At 35.1% G+C, this 21,645-nt stretch overlaps 3 protein-coding genes across 6 annotated transcripts; 2 read left to right on the top strand and 1 right to left on the bottom strand.

Moving 5' to 3' along the window:
- Window positions 1-8,934, top strand: LOC112695147 (uncharacterized). Of its 3 annotated transcripts, none has more exons than XM_025747371.3 (19): window positions 1-148; window positions 417-1,305; window positions 2,001-2,189; window positions 2,684-2,767; window positions 3,238-3,297; window positions 3,740-3,784; window positions 3,877-4,073; window positions 4,160-4,699; window positions 4,893-4,986; window positions 5,158-5,334; window positions 5,413-5,502; window positions 5,916-5,978; window positions 6,073-6,147; window positions 6,237-6,287; window positions 7,024-7,101; window positions 7,361-7,495; window positions 7,650-7,757; window positions 7,960-8,025; window positions 8,470-8,934. In XM_025747371.3, exons 2-19 carry the CDS (start codon window positions 853-855, stop codon window positions 8,542-8,544), a joined length of 2,580 nt encoding a protein of 859 aa, XP_025603156.1. In that variant the 5' UTR covers window positions 1-148; window positions 417-852; the 3' UTR covers window positions 8,545-8,934. The 3 variants fall into 3 exon arrangements, with proteins under 3 accessions (XP_025603156.1, XP_025603155.1, XP_072052594.1); XM_025747370.3 differs by having other exon boundaries at window positions 4,890-4,986; XM_072196493.1 differs by lacking the exon at window positions 1-148 and having other exon boundaries at window positions 158-1,305; window positions 4,890-4,986.
- A 752-nt stretch (window positions 8,935-9,686) lies between these two features.
- Window positions 9,687-12,861, bottom strand: LOC112695146 (alcohol dehydrogenase class-3). Its single transcript, XM_025747368.3, has 9 exons — window positions 12,684-12,861; window positions 12,461-12,597; window positions 12,296-12,342; window positions 11,660-11,985; window positions 10,967-11,049; window positions 10,800-10,875; window positions 10,499-10,656; window positions 10,238-10,399; window positions 9,687-9,977 (listed from the first exon to the last, which is right to left on the bottom strand). The coding sequence occupies exons 1-9, from the start codon at window positions 12,715-12,717 to the stop codon at window positions 9,861-9,863; spliced, it is 1,140 nt and encodes a 379-aa protein (XP_025603153.1). The 5' UTR covers window positions 12,718-12,861; the 3' UTR covers window positions 9,687-9,860.
- A 3,800-nt stretch (window positions 12,862-16,661) lies between these two features.
- LOC112695145 (protein RTF1 homolog) lies at window positions 16,662-19,597 on the top strand. 2 transcript variants are annotated; one of them, XM_025747366.3, is made up of 2 exons: window positions 16,662-16,941; window positions 17,387-19,597. In XM_025747366.3, the coding sequence occupies exon 2, from the start codon at window positions 17,414-17,416 to the stop codon at window positions 19,349-19,351; it is 1,938 nt and encodes a 645-aa protein (XP_025603151.1). In that variant the 5' UTR covers window positions 16,662-16,941; window positions 17,387-17,413; the 3' UTR covers window positions 19,352-19,597. The 2 variants fall into 2 exon arrangements, with proteins under 2 accessions (XP_025603151.1, XP_025603152.1); XM_025747367.3 differs by having other exon boundaries at window positions 16,664-16,945.
- Window positions 19,598-21,645: the final 2,048 nt, after the last annotated feature.

Here is a 21,645-nt window from a genome sequence, read left to right as displayed (position 1 = left end):
CTCACTTTCTCACTATAATAGTAATAACCATTGCCAATTTATTATCACCTTCTTCCTCTTTCTTCCTTCTTCCATATTTAGCATGCAACTCTCTTCTCTCTCTCTCTCTCTCTGGTCAACCCCCAAATCTTTGGCAACAACAACAAAGGTAGTAACATTCCTTTTTTCTCATTTTGTTTCCTACTACAACGCCCCGCGTGTTCTTTGGGTCCTTCTTCTTCTTCTTCTTTTACGATTTGCCTTTTGAATTCCCTGCATTTACTTAGTTTTTGTTTCCGTTACAAACTTGTTTACGTTGGACGTACATTTGGAGCGTTATTCATTGATTATCACCATTGTTCTGCCATTAATAAGAAAATTTTGGCAAATTTGGGCATCATTGTCATTGTTGTTTATGATTCTCTTCTTCGTTTCAGAATCAGATTGGTATCCATTATTACTAGGGAGGAAAAGTTTGAAAATTTGAAAGAGGAAAAGGTTGCACTCTAAAATCTAACTGCCCCAGAGAATAATCACAAGATTTCTTGATCGTTAGGGACTTATTATTAGAGGATATCATATTTTCCTTGGGATTCGGTGTTGAATGAGGAATGAGGATCATTAATGATCTAAGGATACAAAAGATTGGATTTTTGGTGATAAATTCTATCTGGGAATCGCCTTCTCATTGAAGCCAGTATCTTGGTAGAATCATCAAATTGAAATGAAATGATCCATAGGCGTGCTTATTGTGTTGGCCTTGGAATTTATCTCAGCAATGAATTTAAAGCTGCAATATAATTTATTGGTGAAAAGTGGAACTCTAGAGCATGATCTGTTTTGTAAATATTATTATATATAGAGAAAGGTTAGATGGATACAAAAGAAGAGGCTGAACCTCTTGAAGATAAGGCCTCATCCCCAATTTTGCAGAAGATATCTGAGGGGTCATTCAAAGTTGCAGGTGAAGCATCAAAGAGTATGTACTCTGGTGATGCTGCCGGTGGCAGAGGCGGTGGTGATGGTAATGGTAATGGTAACGGTGGTGGTGGCAGTGGTTGTATTGGTGGGGTCGGTGTCGGATCAAGAGTGCCACAAAAGAGGCCTAGTTTATTACATAGAAGAGCTCAAACTGAACTTTTTACCCAAGGGATTCAACGTGTTGACAGCTTTCAGAAGTTGAAGGCTCATGTTAACAAGGCTTTTCGGTGGGGAAACAGATTCCGCGAACCAGATTCCCCATCATCAGACTCCCCGTCGCATTTGAGCCTTGAGGTCATGGCGAACCAGAAACGGCAGTGGTATCAGCTTCATCCCAAATCTATGGTATCCAATTTTTTAGAATCCCTTCATGTACTGCATTTGTGTATAGAACATTGTCAATGCTTGACTGATCTGCAAATAGCAACAGAATCTATTTCATATTTTGAAATGTGTACTTGTATTTCATATGGTACTAACATGTTGACAACATTAACTCGTGTATTTCTTTATGTTGATCATGTTTTATCTCTAGTAAATTTATATATCAACTGAATTCTTGAGTTTAGTTTTCAAAATATTATCCTCCTGCATGTGGTATTTTAAGGTCAGATATGCACCATTAGCAGTTGTCCATTAAGTATTATGGCAACTGAAAGAACTAAGAGCATGAATTTGGAGGAATCTTTCCAAACAATATGTTTTTATATATCCGAAGAAACAAAATAATATAAGTGAAGAGGATTTTGATTTCTTAAGTGGTTCTTGTTTGTTTCTATTCTTTACCATGCCATGTTGGTACCTTGGGTAATGAATATATTGTTGATGCTAAAAGTTATTTGGAGGTGCTTCTCATAAACTTGGTTCTTGGAGCTCTTGATTGGTTTTGTTCTGAAATATATTTTTTAATCAAGGAGAAACATTAAGATTGATGCTTTATTCCAGTATCTTTTAGGAAGTAACTTCCTGTTGCTTATACATGTTTGTCACAAATGTAATATTGTCGATTTTGTTTTGAGTCACCGGGAACATTTCTGTAGGATTGTGTAAACTATAAGGAGCCAACCACGCTTTTTGAACATTTTGTGATTTTGGGGCTGCATCCTGATACTAACTTGGATGCTGTGGAGCATGCATTTGCTAGAAGGAAACGATGGCAAATAGAGAAAGAAAAATCTGAATATGTAGATTACAAAATGCCAAAGCTAGACACAACTTTGGAACCACAGGTTTGTCATGTGTCAACTTTAATACATATATTTAATAGAAATGGAAATTTTGTTTTAGAGAAAAGGAAGAAAGTACAGTTAAGGGTTAGATGAGATATCCCCCAAAACAGAGAAAGTGATGATAAACAAAGAATAAAGAAATCAACTGGCCTATCTCAGCATATCAGAAATACAAAGGATAATTTAAAAGTTGTTTGTAGCTATCTATTGATAAATATTTAATGTTAATTTCAGTAGCTTTGTAAAAGATGGGTTTTATAGGCATGGTTAGTGTCAGGTGTCTGGTGAAGTTTTGAATGATATTTGGGATATTAGTCGTATGTCTGCACTTTGATGATGGATGGAATTTTCAAGTGTATTTTCAAGTGAGGTCACTAGCAAATAATTTGATAGTACACACTTAAACATGTCGTCCCTCTTTACCATTTCAACTTAGCCTATTCCTATGGATCAATAGGGTTCATTGTTGATAATATCTTTTAATGAAAATGCAGATACTTTTCAAATATCCTCTTGGAAAGAAGCTAACAGTACCTCGGAAGGAGTTATGCTCCTTTTGCTTTCCTGAAGGTGTAAAGGTCTGCTTGAAAGCTATGTGTATTTACTTAGATATATCAAATGGTACCTTCTCGCATTGTCTTCTAAAAAAAAAAACGCTACCTTTCAAATTGTTTACTATAGTTTTCCATTGTTTGCACTTGGTGCCACTAAATTGATCCTACTATCACCCTGTGTTTACTCTTGCTCCTTTGATAAATCTGCTTCACAAAGTTACTCTTTTTTTTTAATTTTCTATCAATAAATGATTGAATATTTGAATATTTTATTTGTTTTGAATTTTGAAATTATATTATCAGTTTCAATGTTACTTTTCAGCATGCAAACACAATTTGAGTGTTTATATCATGTCAGGAACAGCAATAGAAGTCTATGGAATATAGCGAATTCTTGAGTTGGCTGTTCTTAATTGTTAATGATAAATTGGCCATCTTTATTTTTCCTGGGGTAGAATCTTATTCTGTTTCATTTATTAAATGTTGATATACAGGCATCAATGTTGGAGAGGACTCCATCTCTAAGTGAACTAAATGAACTTGTCTATGGACAGGTACGCCACATCAATCTCTGATTTTCTTTGGCAAAGTAGATGTTTTTGCTTTTGACAAGCTCAACAATACAACATATTTAAGTTGCCTCGTGTTTTAGATAGTCAATTCATTCTATATGAGCATAATGTAGTATTTGATCACGTGTAAGAAACTGAGAATCATAGAGGAGCTCTACATTTCATGATCTTTCATTTTTTTTTTGTCTTTGTGCATTATTTTTCTGCACAAAAAGCTCTTATTCAAGAGACATAAGAAATAATCAATGATAGTATCATAGTATCAGCATATCTCTTAATTTGTTCTTCGTTTTGTAGTTTTAGTTTTTCCAGTTGAAAAGTGGTAATGAATCTGTCAGTGTCTCACTGTGTAATTAACCTTCTATTGAGCACTCATCACCTTCAAGACCAAAGATATAATACTTCTCTTGTTTATTATCTGCAGGAACATTTAGGCAGAGATGATCTATCATTTATCTTTACACTCAAGGTAAAAATTGTGCTGACATCATAATTTTGTATAGAAATTTGAAGATGAGTGATTACTGAAACTCATCTTGTAAACTTCAATTCCTTGATTAGGCAGCAGACAGTGCAACACTTTATGGAGTTTGTTTACATGTGCCTGAAATTGTTCAGAGGCCCCCTGGTATACTAGACATGTATTGTCCTCCATCGCCCCGTCCATTCAGCAGCCGGTTTCTGGTTTCTGCACCACGCTGTTACTGTTTGCTGACTAAAGTTCCTTTCTTTGAGTTACACTTTGAGATGTTATACAGGTTAGCACATTGGTTAAAGACATGCCTAATGTCCTTTGGGTTCGCTAGATGCAAAATGAAATTCATTATGTCTTACTTGGCTGCAGTCTCATTGCACAGGAGCGTCTGAACCGGATAACTCAGTTTGTAAATGAGTTGAATCTTACTGGAGGCATTCCCACGTCGAAGCCAGATGATCAAGTGAGCTTACATGTTGAGTGCCCAGAGACAGAATCATTTAGTGATTGGATGTCTTTTGCAATACCTGTTGAAGGAGCAGCAGTAATTACTGCTGCTGCTGCTGGGATTTTATCGGATGATGAAGTCATACAATTATCACCGAAAGTATGGGAATCTCCGAAAATATGGGAATCTCCGAAAAGATGGGATTCTTGCTCTCAATCTCCTGCAAGTATGACTGCAAGTGATGCTTCAGAGTTTTTCCTGGCTAGAGATATCGAAAAGGATGGCAGGAAGAATGTCCAGGGTCATGATAATTGTGCTGTTGAGACAACAGAAATTCATGATTCTACAGAAAGAACACAGGGGAATGGTGAAAGTGATCAACTTTCTCCCAAGTTTGGAACACCTTTTAGTGCTAGGAGTTGTGAATTAGAGCGGCTTGAAAGTTTGGACTCACTAGCCAGGTGGTAGATTTACAAATACAGCATTCTAGGTTTCAGTTCTCTTTTCAATAGACTATCTTGCTTATTCAACCCCCGCCCCTTCTTTTTTTCCCTCGAATTTATTGTGCTGAGCTGTGTTTATGGTAATAATTTGTCTTCTATAATCGAATCCTATGGTTGCTACTTACTGCTTCTGTATTGTTTCCATCAGCAGTACAGCTAAAAGTGTGGTTTGGGAAGATGATGATGATCTTTTTGCAAACAATGAAAGAGACTATGGGGATGGCTTCTTAATCGAATTTCCTACGGTAAGTGACTGAAGTGAAGCCTACCCCACCTAGTGGGACAAGGCTTTGTTGTTGTTGTTGTTGTTGTAAGTGACTAAAGTGTAAACCAGTTTACCATTTGTTTTGCTTTGGTTAGTAAGGTGACTCTTGATTAGCATTAACATGCTGCGTTGTTGCGAATGGTTTTGATAGGAGAAGAAGAATGATTTGCTACAGATAGTGCATCGATATCATTCACATTGTATTCCACCTCGAGGAACCGAATTTATCTTCCATCCTCTTGAACATCTACAAGCTATTCAATATATAAGACATTCAGTTGAGGTCCTTGGCTTTAGCAATAGTTTAAATTCCTCTGAACCTGCTCAGGTAATTCTCTAGTGTTTCTTTTTAACACAACGCTTCTCTGCAATTAAGTTCACTCATTAGAGCTGTACTTGTTAAAAGGCCAAGGCAAAGTTGGCTGCTGCCGAGGAAGCCTTTGCATTATCAATTTGGACGACTGCAACTACTTGTCGAGTTCTGTCCCTTGAATCTGTAAGCAGATATTCTACCCGAAGTTCAACAATGTTTATCTGTCAGAATTTATTTGCAGAAACAGTTCCTGGAAACCATTCCACACATGCAGAAATTCTTATCAAACTATTGTTATTTTTAATAAATTCAATGTAGAAAGCTATTTTCATGTTGATTTTGTTCCTCGCTGATGCTTTATTTTTTGGTTGATGTTTTTTGAAGTATATTTAATGCTAGTTCTGATACTAAAAGGGAAATCTTATAAAGTCATGATAATTTTCCACCAGAATATCAATATAAAAGTGTGGCATTAATGGAAGATTGTGAGCCATGCATAAAATGAAATTACTAAATAATTATATGTGCTGCAAATATCTTGTCAGTTTCTTGATGAAATTGATATTTTAATCCTTTTTTTAACATGTTACTAGCAGATGCTGTCATTATTTACTGGAGTGTTATTGGAAAAACAGGTGGTAGTAGTGTGCCCCAATCTGGTAAGAATTTGAAACAATAATCGTAGTAGTTATTGTTAGCCTGACAATATTTTGTGCTAAATAATTCATTTTGGTCATTCTTGACACAATGCAGGGTGTTCTATCTGCCATAGTGCTATGTCTTATTCCAATGATTCGTCCATTTCAATGGCAGAGTTTATTTCTACCTGTGAGTTCAGTGGCTTCCAACATGTTCAATTATATTTTCCATGTGAATTTTACCTACATATCTAATAATATGTTAGCCTTGCTTTTCAGGTTTTACCTGGATCAATGCTTGATTTTCTTGATGCACCTGTTCCATATATTGTGAGTTTCTTTTTACTTTATTTTCAAATTGGCATGTCATGTTTGTTTTGTTGACTATTGTTATGGTATCTGTTATTGCTCGTGCTATTGGTTTTGCTAATGATTACATGAGAATTCATAATTCTTTCAATTATAGTCTCCTTTATATATGTTTTTTTTATCTAGTTATGGAATGAAATTTAAGATTTAGCATTTTCTATTTGTGTTTGTGAAATTTCAAATTTTACCAGCAGCATTTTTTTAAAAAAGAAAAAAGAAAAAGAAAAAATTCTATCCTACATCTACAAGATAAAACTAGATCCTTTTACTTTCACTGCTCATAAGATAAAATTATTCTGTCCTGTTTCTTTTCAAGATATTCATGTATTTCCGATTTCATCTTGAATTGGTTATGCTTTGGCTCTTCTTTATGATCCATTGTTCTTTTCTTTTCCTTTTCCGCTTATATATGCCTTGCATTGAGAATTATCGTGTTCATGTTCATGTTAATAATGGTGTTTTTCTTTCATTGGGTGAACTTTTTCAGCCACGAACTGGTTGTGTGAGAGTAAAGTTTACTTGTTAGATTAGAAAAATGTCTCTGTAAAAGTAAATCTTCTATGTCAAAAATGTTCATGCATGCATTATGACTTGAACTGAATTACCCCTGATTTCCGTGTGATGTTCGTATTTAGAACCTTTTTGTGGACACCGCATTGTCTAAATTATTTGATCCAACTTTCTAATGATTCTGCAGGTTGGCATACAGCGTATGCCGGATGATTCGCATATGAAAACTAATAACCTTGTTCTTGTTAATGCAACGAAGAATCAGGTTTGTAATGATATTTTAAAGAGAACTAATTGCATGGTATTCAATCAGCTTGTTTAGCAATATATTTAGGATGTTGTAACATTATTTATATACCTATCTATCTTTACATTCCAAAGTATTGGCTAATATGCATCTTTTAGACCCCATTGTTGAACATCTATTCTGATTAGACAAATGGCAGATGCTATGATATCATTTGATTTTGCTCTTCTGTTTTCTTTTTTTATTTCCTGCTAAATATTGTTTTCTAATTTTGTAGGTTAAAATGTGTCAATTGCCAAAACTTCCACAGTATAGAGAACTTTACTCGCAGTTGAGTCCAATTCATGCCAAACTTAAAAACGAAAGTTCGCATGCTAAAAGACATCCTATACATAGGTGCAATGAAGCTCAGGTTTTTTCTCACTTCTCTCCATCAACTATGAACACTTCGGGTCTTGTTACAATAAAAACAATCAAATCATAGTTTCTATTTTCATTTCATATTTTTACTTTTTATTTACAAAATCTTAAAACAAGAACATTAAAGATGAAAACTTTGTTCACAGGCTAAAGCTGCAACTCAGTTTTTGAATGTAGTTTGGCACTATTTGGAGTCACTGTGTTCAGATCTAAAATCTCATACAATAACTAGTGTACAATCGAATAACGACCGGGTAAGGTAGCCAACTTACTTTAATGTAAATTTGATAGAAGGAAAGAAATACATATAAGAATTCTCTGTGTTCTATAATGTCACATTTTATATTCCTAAATTTTATATGTTTCTTTAAAAAGAATAGTAATAAATAATGAAGAATAAGTAACTTGCCAACTTGTTTTTTTTTTTCATGCCTCACCCTTGATTAAAATTTTCAGGTTTCTTTACTTCTTAAGGAGACATTCATTGATTCATTTCCTAATAGGGACCAGCTATTCATGAAGGTAACAACCTTTTTCTTATTATATTTTTAAAGAAAAATTGTAGGACATTTTGATCATGCACAGTTTTGTCATCCTTTGTCTTGTTTAGAATAAAAATTAATTGTCCTCTTAATATGTGGAGAAATGTTCAGCATTTTTAACATTATCGAGTGTTACATCAGATATTCAGGACCACAGGGGTGAAATGTTAGGACCCCCCTTCAATGGTTCAAATGTGTAACTATTTTGAATGAAGATTAAAGATTGTAACTAATTTTTTAAGAACAGTGTGCACTGCACATATTGTCTTTATTATTTTTTTTTTCTATTATAAAAAGAATGATCATTTTTTATTGGAAAACACTCTTTACCATAGCATAATCCTAGAATTTACAGCCATGTTATTATTATTATTATTATTTTGGTTTCTAGGGTATTGATTATGAGTCGTTGTTGGGCTTGCAGCTATTTGTAGATACACAACTGTTCAGTGTTTTATCAGATTCTCGTATATCAAGTTTTGAGAGAGGTCAGTTATAGCCACATTAATTTATATAGGAACACAAAGGTGGAGTGGAACATATGCTTCTTAACCCTTACTGGTGAAGGTGAACTAAAGTGCACATGAAATTTTGCTAATCAAAGAATCCAAATGTATTTATTTTTTTATTTGGGAATGACAAAACATTGATATGGGTGTTCATGGTTAATGAGATTTGTATTATGCTCGATACAAAAGGGATGCAATGAAGCCCTGTATGCCTACACCGCTGATTATGCTGACCCTAGAGGAGAGAATCAGAATCAAGGTCCCTATTTTTTTTTTTGTTGAGGGATATATGGATATTGTTAAATCAAGGTTCTCCAGTGCATGTGTACAGTACTACAGTATAAGATATCATGCATATAAATATTATTTTTATAACGTCACATGCTTTCAATAAAAAGATATTTTACTAATGTATCTTATCCATGAATATTATTTTATATTTTTTATCATCACTTTTACAATGATCAATATTTAGATGAAAATGAGGATTAAATCTTCACCGACTCAATTTAGAAGTAAAAACAGAAACAAGTGCAAGTTGGTTATTTTTCTCAAAGCAAAAAATAAAACTCTGATTAAAGGTTCCGAATAGAGATGGCAATGAGGAGAGTAGAATAGAGTTTGGATTCTACCTTAATTTTTGGTTTTTATAATTTTAAAATTCTATCCTACCTGCCTTCAAGTTAAAAATTTCTCAATTTTAACTCTACCCGTATTTTAAAATTCGAAACCCTATCCTACCTGCAGAAAAATAAAAATTTTTTAGGCAAATATAAAATTTAACCATTCTAAATTTCATTCATATTAATAAAATAAAAAATTAAGTTTCAAATTGAAATTAAAAACAATAAAATTTTACAAAATCCAACATAAAATTATAAATAATATGATTATCAACTAAGTAACTTAGTGATTATTTCAAATTTTTATAAAAGAAAGATTGTGAATTCAACACTTATTTTTTTCACTAAATACATAATTTTCACATATATATTATATAATATATTAGGAGTGCAGGCAGGCAAATTCACACCGCACCCTACCTTATCCATGGGTCGGTCTGGGTTGAGTACCCACAGGTAAGGTATATATTTTATTAATTGGATGCATGGCAAACGGAAAAACACTTGGGTGGTAAAATGGAAGAGTTAATAGACCCATGGCATTACATGTTTTGCAAAAGAAAGGTAACCATTCATATTATAAGCCATCGTTACAAATTAAGATACTAAAAAAGAAGATTCATTTAACCGGACAACCACCACATGAAGGAAGAACAACTGGGCACCTAGAATCTTGGATCATCTCATGCATCTGTTGAAAGAACACAACGGAGACATCCTCCTCCGTGCATAAGATCGAAAGCCTTGTTGATCTCGCCGAGCGTCAGATTGTGGGTAATGTACTCATCAACCTTGATTTCCTGCAAAAACCAGCAAAATATAAAGTCAAGCCTCCTCAAAAATAAAATTATAAAAAAAAAGAAACACTTCCCAACAATACTGGAGTTTGATACACTTGAGAAAAACTGTAGGAAGCATCAAATTGAACTTGGTGCATCGTAAGCAAAGGTAATCCAATGGTTAGAATTGAATTGTGAGAGTGGCATCCATTATGATTCAACCTTAGTGCATGATGCACCGGATTCAACCCAATGCATAATAGCATTCTCCAAACATTTACCTTCTTCAAGTACTTCTCCACAAGCCAAGGCACTTGTGACCTGCTCTTGAAGCCACCAAAAGCTGTTCCTTTCCAGACACGCCCCGTCACCAATTGGAAAGGGCGGGTAGATATCTCTTGGCCCGATGCTGCAACACCCACGATAACTGATGTTCCCCAGCCCTGGAATTTTTCAGCAAAACATATTTTTTCATGGTTATGTCCATCTAGAGTAATATTTGAACAATTGAGTCAACGTGGCACTGCTGCGGCAGTGTTCACCTTGTGGCAGCATTCCAGAGCAGCTCTCATGACGGAGACATTCCCAATGCACTCAAAGCTATAATCAACTCCGCCATCTGTAAGATCAACTATGACCTGCTGAATTGGTTTATCGTGTTCTTTAGGATTAATAAACTCGGTGACTCCAAAGTTCTTCGCTGCAAGGTAAAATAGCAAGAGAAGTAAACAGAAGAACATGTATTTAAAGTTGCACACAGTAAGACAACACTCTTGCTTAGAAATAAGAAGCCTTGGAGCATATCACTTCACAACATCAAGGGCATATGTTTCAGACATTTACCTGTATCAAATTTCTTGCTATCGATATCAATGCCAATAATACGAGATGCACCGGCACTTTTTGCACCCTCTGCAACCTGTAAGTATAAAATAATCAATTGCAGTGGTAGTTCGATACCAAGCAAAAAATACATCTACTACTACACTAACTACAGGAAAGAAACTTACAGCAAGACCAACAGTTCCAAGGCCAAAAACAGCAACAATTGACCCTGGTTCAACTTTTGCAGTGTTCCATACAGCTCCAAGCCCTAAAAAATAAAAAATAACAGTTTTCTTAAATGTATATCAATAAAAGAACAAGGCACAGGAAGGCGTGACTCAACTGTAGTCTTTTAAATATAGCACTAAAACCAGAACAAAGGGAAGAAAGAAAGGAAAAAGAAAATGAATATCCAACAAGCAGCATTACTCTTTTTTTTTGGGGGGGGGGGGGGGGGGGGGATTAATTATATTAATTGATAAACTATCATGTTAAGAAGCTTAAGAGTGCTATTAGGCTACTTTCTTATCGAATTTAAACAATGACAGGTGATAATGATGAATCCATGAGAGATCAACAAAAACTAAGCCTTGTCCTATTATAGGCTACATGAACCAGAAGATGCAAAAGTCAATTAGACATCATTACATCAAACTCAAACTCTGAATTATTCAAGCTGACGACTTATATTGTATGAAATCCATCTCGATGGGCAAACCTAACATCAATGTCCAAGCACATTTCAACAATCCATTGAGCATTGAGCATGGAGCATTTAATAATCAAATAACCAACACGTAGGCTTGCTCACCAAGTGGCCTTGGCAACATAATCTCAATACACTTTTTAATTGCGAAAAGGAGAAAGACAACACTTACCGGTTGGAACACCGCAACCAAGAAGACAAACTTTATCCAAAGGAGCAGCTGGATCAATCTTAGCCACACTTACATCATGAACAACAGTGTACTGGCTGAAGGTGGAAGTTCCCATGAAATGATAAATGGTCTTCCCATTGATAGAGAAACGACTTTTGCGGTCGCTAAGCATCACTCCAACTCCAGTGGCGGAACGAACCTTCCCACAGAGGTTCGTTTTTCCAGATTTGCAGAACTTGCACTCACCACATTCAGCCTGGTAACATGGAATAACATGATCTCCAGGCTGCACATTAGTAACACCTTCTCCAACACTCTCCACAATTCTGCACCCATAAATAAATTAACTAAATAAACAAAATCCCCTCAATCAACAATCACACAATTCAATGTTAAACATGACAATGTTATGATGCAGTGAGAAGGAAAAAAAATAAAAATAAAAATAAAAATAAAGTTGGTGCACCCTAGATCAAGATAATCTAATGATATAGATTTTATCATCACTTTATAACAATAACTTCTACAAAACCTATACCATCAGATTTTAGCGCATCAAAAACCAAGCTCAACCTGGACCATTCAAATCATACCATGTAACAAAACATGCTCTTCATTAAAAAAAAAATTACTCACCCAGCAGCTTCATGGCCAAGGATACAAGGGAAGAGACCTTCAGGATCCTGCAAAGCATGATTTAGATAAATGAGCATTTAATATTTAGCAGGAAAAAAAAAACTTTAAATTTGGAAAACGAGAATGGGAAATAGAAAAGGGATGGGGTAGGGTAAAAGAAAACACCTTTCCGCTCCAGGTGTAAGCATCGGTGTGACAGAGAGCAGTGTAGAGGATCTTGACTCGAACCTCGCCGGCTTGCGGTGGAGCCACCTGAACGTCTTCGATGGACAAAGGCTTGTTGGGTTCCCAGGCCACCGCAGCTTCATCATCAAAACGACAAAAGTCAAATCGCCGTTTAATGAAGAAGAATAAGATGAAAATAGAGAGAGAGAGTGAATTGTAGTACCTTTGCAAGTAATGACTTGACCTTGAGTTGCCATGGAGACTGAGACTGAGACCGCACAGTCAGAGAGAACGATGATGTTGATGATGATGAAAATGAAGGGGAAATGAGTGGAAATAAAATGGGTTACTACTGTTTTTTGTTTCGGTATAAAGGGTTACTACTGTTACTAATACAAGGTAGCTACCAACTAACTACTCAATTGGGTTTAATCAATTTTTTTTCACTCTTTTTGGGTCTAGATCATTGGGCTATGGTGTATGGTCAACCAATCGTTTTTTTTTTTGGGAGTAATTACCCAAATAAGTTGCAGACATTTTAATTTTTAAAAAAAATTAATATACAGATCAATCCAAAATTTTATTCCGATCGATAAATTAGTCTCTTGTTTATAATTATCCAAATCAGTCTTCAAGGATTTTAAAAGCGGATATTTTAGTTCCAAAAAAAAATTAATACACAAATCAATTCCCAATCTTTTTTTTCTGTCAGACATAACAATCTTCCGTCCATTTTACTTTTACTATATGTGAACCTTTATTATTATTAACTTAGCTTTGTGCATGTGGACGATGACAATAGTTTATTAATATACTCTTTTCATTACAAACAAGTAAGGTGATAATGATGTTTTAAAATTTAAATTAAAATATTTTCTTTTAATATAACCATATTTTTTAAAATAGGACATCTTTTGATTATATTAAATACAAAAATATCAAATTATTTCAACTTTAAATTTCTTATACAATAATTTCTAATAATTTTATTGAATATTACTATTATTGTTGTTGTTCTTCTTCATATATATATATATAAATAAAAGACTCTAATAAATAAATTTATTATTATTTTTATCTAAAAAATACAAAAAATTATGGTACAGTATTATTGTGCAATTAATAATAATAATAATAATAATAATAATAATAATAATTTTATTTTTTACTCTTTTTTTTTACAGAAAATTGTTATGTCTGATGGAGAAAAACGTTGGGGGATTGATCTGTGTATTAACTTTTCTTGGGGACTAAAATGTCTGCTTTTAAAATTTTTGGGAACTGATCTAAGTAATTACTCTACCGAAAAATGAACTGGAGACTGATTTGTCTTCCGAAGTAAAATCTTAAGAATATTTTTGTGTATTAATTCTTTTTAGAACTAAAATATCCGCTTTTAGATCCTTGGGGAATGATTTGGGTAATTATTCTCATTTTTCTTTTTGCCTAAACACAATAAAAAAACAAAGCAAACTAACTAAACTGAGTCAGAGTAAATAATTTGTTCAATGTCTTCGCTAGGAGAATTTCAAATGACATGACTCTGATTAACCAAAGCTCCATAACGCACTAATCAATCTGCAGCTTTGTTCACTTCACAACCAACTCATTTAAAATAGACAACCCATGGTCTGATCAAGAGCTCTTTAATCTTAGCAACTAGATCAGAAATATCAGACATGCCACCATGAACAATATAATACAGAAGATGCAAGATATGCAAACAGTTAGTTTCACAGACAATATATTTGATACCACACTCCCAAATTAGAATAAATCATCTCTAAACAGCGAATAACTCGCATCTAAAAATAGACCAAAAGAAAATACTATCCGAACAACCCATCACACAACAACCATTAGAATCTCTAATTATACATACAAAATCAGCCACTTGCAAATCAGAAGCCAGACTAGCATCACAATTAATTTTAAAAAAAGCTACCTGACGGAGATTCCCAAAACATCCGATGATTTAAACATCGAAATAGAGAAGACTTCTCAGCATGCAATCTTATAGGGTTAACCATGATATTAGCATTTGCTACCACCTTGTTATCTGACTAAAAACTTTGAGCATTAAAAATGTCATTGCACCTATTTCTCCACACCTACCACAGTCTCGCCCCAAGAATTGCTTTGTGGCCAGGCATAACCTTACACAGCCAAGATACAAGAGATCTTCCACCAATTGAATCAACTAAAGAATGATCCAATATCTGCCAAATTGAAAAAGACTTCTTGTAGTCTCGCAACAATGCTCCATAGTTTCTAAAGTCTCGTTACATCTTTGACAAATATCCGAGTTAGATAGTTGCCGCTTGTAATGGAGAACTTCAATGGAAAGAACATTGTGTAACCCAAGCCAAATGGTGAACTTTATTTTATCAGAAATATTAAGATTCCATAACTACTGCCAATTGGTACAAACATCCCAATTGAACTTTTTTCTTGCAAGCCATCTATAACTTTCTATAGCACTATATATTTTAGCTGTTGCTAGCTACCATCTCCACCCGGCATTCTCCCCAAACTGAAAATGAAAGTTAAGGTTGCTAACAATATGCTTGATATCTTCAGAAAGCATAGTAGCCAGCTTAGGCCAATCCCAATACCCTTCTCTCCACAAATCCTCAACTGTAAAGCCAGCTTGTCGCTTAGGCCAATCCTAATGCTCTTATTGAGCCTAATGTTCAATTTATTCCTATGGATGGCACTGTTTTGAATAATCCTACTATTTATCGACAGCTAGTTGGAGGACTCGTCTACTTAACTGTCACCGGACCAGACATCGTCTATTCGGTTCATGTCAGCTCATTGTACTACTCACTATGCGGCAGTTCTTCGCTACATCAAAGACACCGTATTCCATGGTCTTTATTTTTCTGCCCATTTATCTTTATCGCTTCAGGCATACTCGGATGCTGATTGGGCTGGTGATCTCACTGATCGTCGTTCCACTACTGGTTATTGTTTGTTTCTTGGCGAATCTCTCATTTCCTAGCGAGCTAAGAAGCAAACATTTATTTCTCGATTAAGTACAGAAGCTGAATATCGTACTCTTGCTGACACCACTGCTAAAGTTATCTCGATTCGTTCGCTTCTTGAAGACTTGGATGCTCCTCAATCATCCCCAACTGATATTTTTTGTGACAACCATAGTGCTAGTCAGATTGCCCATAATGATGTGTTTCATGAATGCACAAAACACATTGAGATTGATTGTCACTTTGTTCGAAAACGTATCCTTATTGATGTTATTCGTCTCATCGCTATCGGAACACTAGATTAGACTGTTGATATCTTCACGAAGGCTCATCATCCAACTCGTTTTCGGACTCTGTTATCCAAACTCAATATGGTATCCTTAGCTCCCACTTGAGTTTGAGGAGGGTGTTAAGAGAATAATTAGAATCAAAATTAGATCAATTAGTATCATTTGTATTTATATAACGTATCTGTATATTAATGGTAGGATCTATGCTTTTATTACTTTGATTCTTCTAGCAACTATATATACCCCTTGTACATTGTACTGTACTTTTGTTCAGACTGAATAATACACAAAACACTTTCTTTAGATTGCGCTCTTATTTCTAACAAACAGTTTAATTAAGTTTATTTTGAAAAAATAGTTTAAATAATAAATGTTTATGTTAAAAGTAGTTTATAAATAAGTTATTTTGTGTTTGATATTTTAGTTCTAAAAATGCTTATTTTAAAAGAAATATGATAAAAAAATTTATTATGAGAGAAGTTATTTTTTTAATTTCTCTATAAGCACTAAAATAGCTTAGAAAACTACAATTTGATTTTAAAAATTATATCAGACATTAATACTACTAGTTTTGATAAGTTAAAAGCTCAAAAAATTAACTTTTAAAACTTTCAAAACGGATTTTAAATCATTAAATTCTCAACACATATGCTAACTTTCACAAAATAAATTTTGACATCATAAATAACAAAAATAATTTAAAAAATTAATATGACTAGTTTAAAATTTAAAAAAATTTAAAGAACGAATACTCTTTTAAAAACGAATTTAATTATTTATCTTCAATTAGTAATAATCTTATTCGTATAAGATGTTATGAGTGTTGAATTTTTATTTAAATTAATTAAATATTTTATTTATTAAATATGCAACGTGTAAAATTGTTAGATATTTATATTATCATTACACATCTCAAATATAACAAAAAAAATGAAAGAATTCGGGGTATGAATTGAAAAAAATATAGTTATCAATTTTGTTTTTTAACAAACATGTAATCCACGGATACGTATGTGTCATTTGTGAACGTCCTTTGGCAAGGTGTACCGACTATGTTTACTCTCAAGTCCAAAATTGTTCCCTCCACCCTGTTTTAGGGTTTAGCGGTTTTACCACTGAGTTCACCTGATACCCCCAGATTCTGCACTTTTCCGGTCGATTTTTGACTCTGATTTCTCGCGTCTTTCGTTTTCTGCAACCCACTGTAAGTAAGACCTCTCTGCTTCCAATTTGAATTTCACCGCTAAAAAATAGTATCTCACACTCACATTATGGTTTAATTTTTTACTCTTATCAATATTGTCGCTGTATTCTTGTTTTCTTCTCCTTCCTTCTCTCTTTACCGCGAAGAGTGGGTTTTGTTCTGCTCTGCATGTTATTGCTCGAGAATATTAGGGTTTATATGTGGTTCAGAACGAGCTTCGTTATGTTGCTTTTTTATTTGATATTCGTTCGTATATAAGATACATTGCTGAAGATAGACTTGACAACGTGATTTTTCCTGGTCGATTTTTTTATTTCAATTTGATTTTGAGCATCATAATTTCGAATTTTCATCGTAATTACTTGAATTGCTGAGAGAGATATATCATTTATGCATCAGTTAAATTGGTTAGACCTTGAAGTTGTGTGATATATGTGATGTGCAGGGTACATTGATTGAAGCCGACGAAATTATGGCGGATTTAGAGAATTTGCTTTTGGAGGCTGCAGGGAGGACCGGGAGAAACCGAAATTCTATTCCGCCTTCTAGAAGAGGACGTGATGATGGGTATTCGGATGGTGGGACTGACTCTAGGGAGGATGATTCCGATGGTGAGATTGGTTATGCTGGCAGAAAGCCCTCTGGATCTCAAGTTCCTCTCAAAAAGAGATTAGATCCAGCGGAGAGGGATGATAATGAGGGAAGTCAGGAAGGGGGTGATGATGTTGATGGCCGTTCTGATCATGAGGATGATAGTAGTAGCGAATCAAATATTGGCGATGATCTTTATAAGAATGAAGATGATAGACGGAAGCTTTCTGAGATGACTGAACTTGAAAGAGAGATGATATTGTCGGATAGGGCTTCTAAAAAGGATGATAAAAATCTGCTGGGGAAGATAGTGTCAAAGCGGGAAAAAGGAAAGGCAAGTGTACCTAGAAAACAGACTCCACCTCTCCCATCATCTCGTGTGCGTTCATCAGCCAGATCTGCTGACAGATCAACTGCCAAGGATGATGCGTTAAATGAACTGCGTGCAAAGCGTTTGAAACAGCAGGATTCAGAGGCAAACCGCAAGATGACAGAGGCATCTGGAGGTTCAGGGACTGGATTTTTAGCCAAGCACAGACCTTTCACTTCAACAGGCTTTAGTAGCTCAAGTCAAAGTGAGAGTGAAAGTGGATCTCATAGTGACGATGAAAGAATTGTTGACAGTGATGATGACAGGGCATTATCTGGATTTGAGGGTCCTTCATTTGAGGATATAAAAGAAATCACCATTCCCCGGTCAAAACTTGCAAAATGGTTTATGGAGCCTTTCTTTGAGGAGTTAATTGTTGGTTGTTTTGTGAGAGTTGGCATTGGTAGATCAAAATCTGGGGCTATTTACAGGCTATGCATGGTGAAAAATGTTGATGCGACAGATCCTGATCGACAGTACAAATTAGAGAATAGAAGCACACACAAGTACTTAAATCTTGTCTGGGGAAATGAAACTTCTGCTGCAAGGTGGCAAATGGCTATGGTTAGTGACTCTCCTCCACGAGAGGAGGAGTTTAAACAGTGGCTTAAGGAACTGGAGCGAACTGGTGGTCGGATGCCAATCAAACGGGATATGTTAGATAAAAAACAAGCTATAAAAAAGATCAACACGTTTGTTTACTCGGCAGCTACTGTAAAGCAGATGCTACAAGAGAAAAAATCTGCCTCATCAAGGCCGCTAAATGTTGCGGCTGAAAAGGATCGCCTGAGGAATGAGTTGGAAAAGGCAATACTTATGCATAATGAAGCTGAAGTGGAGAGGATCCGGACAAGGCTGCAGGAATTGGAGGCATCCAGGGAAGCTAGGGAGAAGAATGCTAAGGCATTGAGGCTTGCTGAGATGAACAGAAAGAACAGGTTTGAAAACTTAAAAAATGCTTCCGACTTAAAGCGGAAAGCTTTGAAAGCAGGGGATGCAGGTTATGATCCATTTTCCAGGAGATGGACTAGATCAAGGAACTATTATGCTGCAAAACCTGGTGAAGAGGCTGCTGACAGAAACAACAGTGCTGGCAGCAAAGTGGCCATTGCAGGAAGCACTATCCCGAATGTAGCCGTGAACGCAGAGGCTGGCATGGTGGCTACAGCTGTGGCCTTGGAAGCTGCTGCTGATGCTGGGAAGTTAGTTGACACAAGTGCACCCGTCGATCAAGGGACAGAGTCAAACATGCTTCACAATTTTGAGCTGCCGATTTCGTTATCATCGCTTCAAAGGTTTGGGGGATCCCAAGGAGTTGAGGCAGGGTTTATGGCTAAAAAGCAGAAAGTAGAAGCAACAGTTGGATTTAGAGTCCCAGAAAATGATGGACGAAGGCACGCGTTGACATTAACAGTTAGTGATTACAAGAGAAGAAGAGGGCTCCTTTGAAATTGCTCCTACTGTCATACTTGTTGAGGTTAACACTTCCCTTCAGATAGGTATTTTTATCATTTGGGAACACTCTTCTAGGTATTAATATTTGTTCCGATTCTAGGTATTAATATGCACATAAAGTCAAGTTTCATGCTTAATGCCAATGTATTATTATTTAGAGATAATAACAATGTTCTTGTGTGTGTGTGTTTAGATTATAATGTTAAATTAGGATGAGATATGCCATATCTTACAAACAAATATGTTTAATAAGCCCTAAATCTTTAACCAGGAAAGTTAGGATTTTTAATCTCTGTCCAACTTATTAATTATAGAGTTCTAGAGTCCAAATTTCATCTTAGGATGCTGGTCATATTGTTAAGTTATAGGATGGATATACATATAACTAACGTTGTTTATAATGTATTATTTATTTATTTATTTATTAGAATTATAATTCAGTTTGCATAGATAATCAAACCCATATGAATTAGTTATAAAAACCAAAATAAAACTTTGTTGAAGTGTTGCAATACTGACTCTCGTTTGGGGCACTCCACTACCCGCCGTAATACAATTAGACAAGATCTGGGATTTGGTCTTCAAAATCTCTGCAATTCAACGCCAATGGTTATATCTCAATACGATGAGTTATTTGTTGGCATCATCTTTAATTTGAATTTTACTCCCATCATAGTGAAATGTTTTGATATTATCATATTGTTTGACATGTCATCTAAAAATGCTGAACATAAGACGATTAAATTGTGTTACAAATATACATGTATATGTATTTTTGTTCCCGGGTTTTGTTTTCCCGATTAGATGAGGTGTTGGATATTACATTAAAAGATTGAGGTATATGTGAACATAACTTTTCCTCCATAACTTAAATACATTGATTTCTCAACATAAGCAACAATCCATTCAAAGTGAAGGAAGTATATAAATAAGGGGCCTGCTACACATACAAGTAAAAAGGCCGTACAAGTTTTACAAGTTATCAGCCCAAACTTCATTAACACGCGCATTAACTCATTTTGAATGGAGCGTAACTACACGCGCCCCACTCAAACGGTTCTCTTCGTCTTCTTCTTCTTCTTCTTCTCTTCTTCGTCTTCTTCTTCCTCTTCCTCTTCCTCTTCCTCTTCTTCTTCTTCGTTTTTTTTTTCGATTTTCATGGTTTCTGAAATTTTTCTTATTCTTCTTGCTGTACGTTCTTCTTCCTCTTACTTTTCTTCTTCTCCTTTTCTTTCGTTTCTGCACGTTCTTCTTCCTCGTTTTCCTCTTTTCTTCTTCTTCTTCATTTACGTCTTTTCTCTCTGTTTTCTCGTTTTTTCGATTTTTCATGGTAAAATCGTTTTTGAAGAAGAAGAAGCAGCAGAAGATGAGGAGGAGAAAGAGAAAGAGTTCTGAATTATGCATGATTTACAGGTACTATAATATGAAGTGGTGATCCAGATAGATTGGAACCCATATATGACGGTCTGCATAGAGATCTGCATAATACACCCAAACACAGACTATAAATACACCCGATAACAAATTAAATTTACACCCCTGCTGCAGATTTTAACCCAACACTACCTGAAAGCCACTTGTTGTCCACAAGACCAAAATTAATTAAACTCTCTCTGGTGTATTCAAAATGTCTGATCTACAGGCACTATAATATGAAGTGGTGATCCAGATAGATTGGAACCCATATATGACGGTCTGCATAGACATCTGCATAATACACCCAAACACAGACTATAAATACACCCGATAACAAATTAAATTTACACCCCTGCTGCAGATTTTAACCCAACACTACCTGAAAGCCACTTGTTGTCCACAAGACCAAAATTAATTAAACTCTCTCTGGTGTATTCAAAATATCTGATTTACAGGTACTATAATATGAAGTGGTGATCCAGATAGATTGGAACCCATATATGACGGTCTGCATAGAGATCTGCATAATACACCCAAACACAGACTATAAATACACCCGATAACAAATTAAATTTACACCCCTGCTGCAGATTTTAACCCAACACTACCTGAAAGCCACTTGTTGTCCACAAGACCAAAATTAATTAAACTCTCTCTGGTGTATTCAAAATATCTGATTTACAGGTACTATAATATGAAGTGGTGATCCAGATAGATTGGAACCCATATATGACGGTCTGCATAGAGATCTGCATAATACACCCAAACACAAACTATAAATACACCCGATAACAAATTAAATTTACACCCCTGCTGCAGATTTTAACCCAACACTACCTGAAAGCCACTTGTTGTCCACAAGACCAAAATTA

This window comes from Arachis hypogaea, chromosome 6 (genome assembly GCF_003086295.3).
Source record: "Arachis hypogaea cultivar Tifrunner chromosome 6, arahy.Tifrunner.gnm2.J5K5, whole genome shotgun sequence".
In the NCBI taxonomy this organism is placed as follows: Eukaryota; Viridiplantae; Streptophyta; class Magnoliopsida; order Fabales; family Fabaceae; genus Arachis; species Arachis hypogaea.
Note: the sequence above shows the minus strand (reverse complement) of the source record. Positions and strands in the feature narration are given on the sequence as shown.

Excerpts from the sequence above, each read along its gene's own strand:
- LOC112695145 (XM_025747366.3), top strand. The coding sequence starts at position 17,414 with ATGGCGGATTTAGAGAATTTGCTTTTGGAGGCTGCAGGGAGGACCGGG.
- LOC112695147 (XM_025747370.3), top strand. The coding sequence starts at position 853 with ATGGATACAAAAGAAGAGGCTGAACCTCTTGAAGATAAGGCCTCATCC. Across the intron at positions 5,335-5,412 it reads ATTCCTCTGAACCTGCTCAG|GCCAAGGCAAAGTTGGCTGC; the intron begins GTAATTCTCTAG and ends ACTTGTTAAAAG. Across the intron at positions 7,496-7,649 it reads ATAGGTGCAATGAAGCTCAG|GCTAAAGCTGCAACTCAGTT; the intron begins GTTTTTTCTCAC and ends CTTTGTTCACAG.
- LOC112695146 (XM_025747368.3), bottom strand. The coding sequence starts at position 12,717 with ATGGCAACTCAAGGTCAAGTCATTACTTGCAAAG. Across the intron at positions 11,050-11,659 it reads TGGTTGCGGTGTTCCAACCG|GGCTTGGAGCTGTATGGAAC; the intron begins GTAAGTGTTGTC and ends TTTATTTTTTAG. Across the intron at positions 10,657-10,799 it reads TAGCAAGAAATTTGATACAG|CGAAGAACTTTGGAGTCACC; the intron begins GTAAATGTCTGA and ends TTTACCTTGCAG.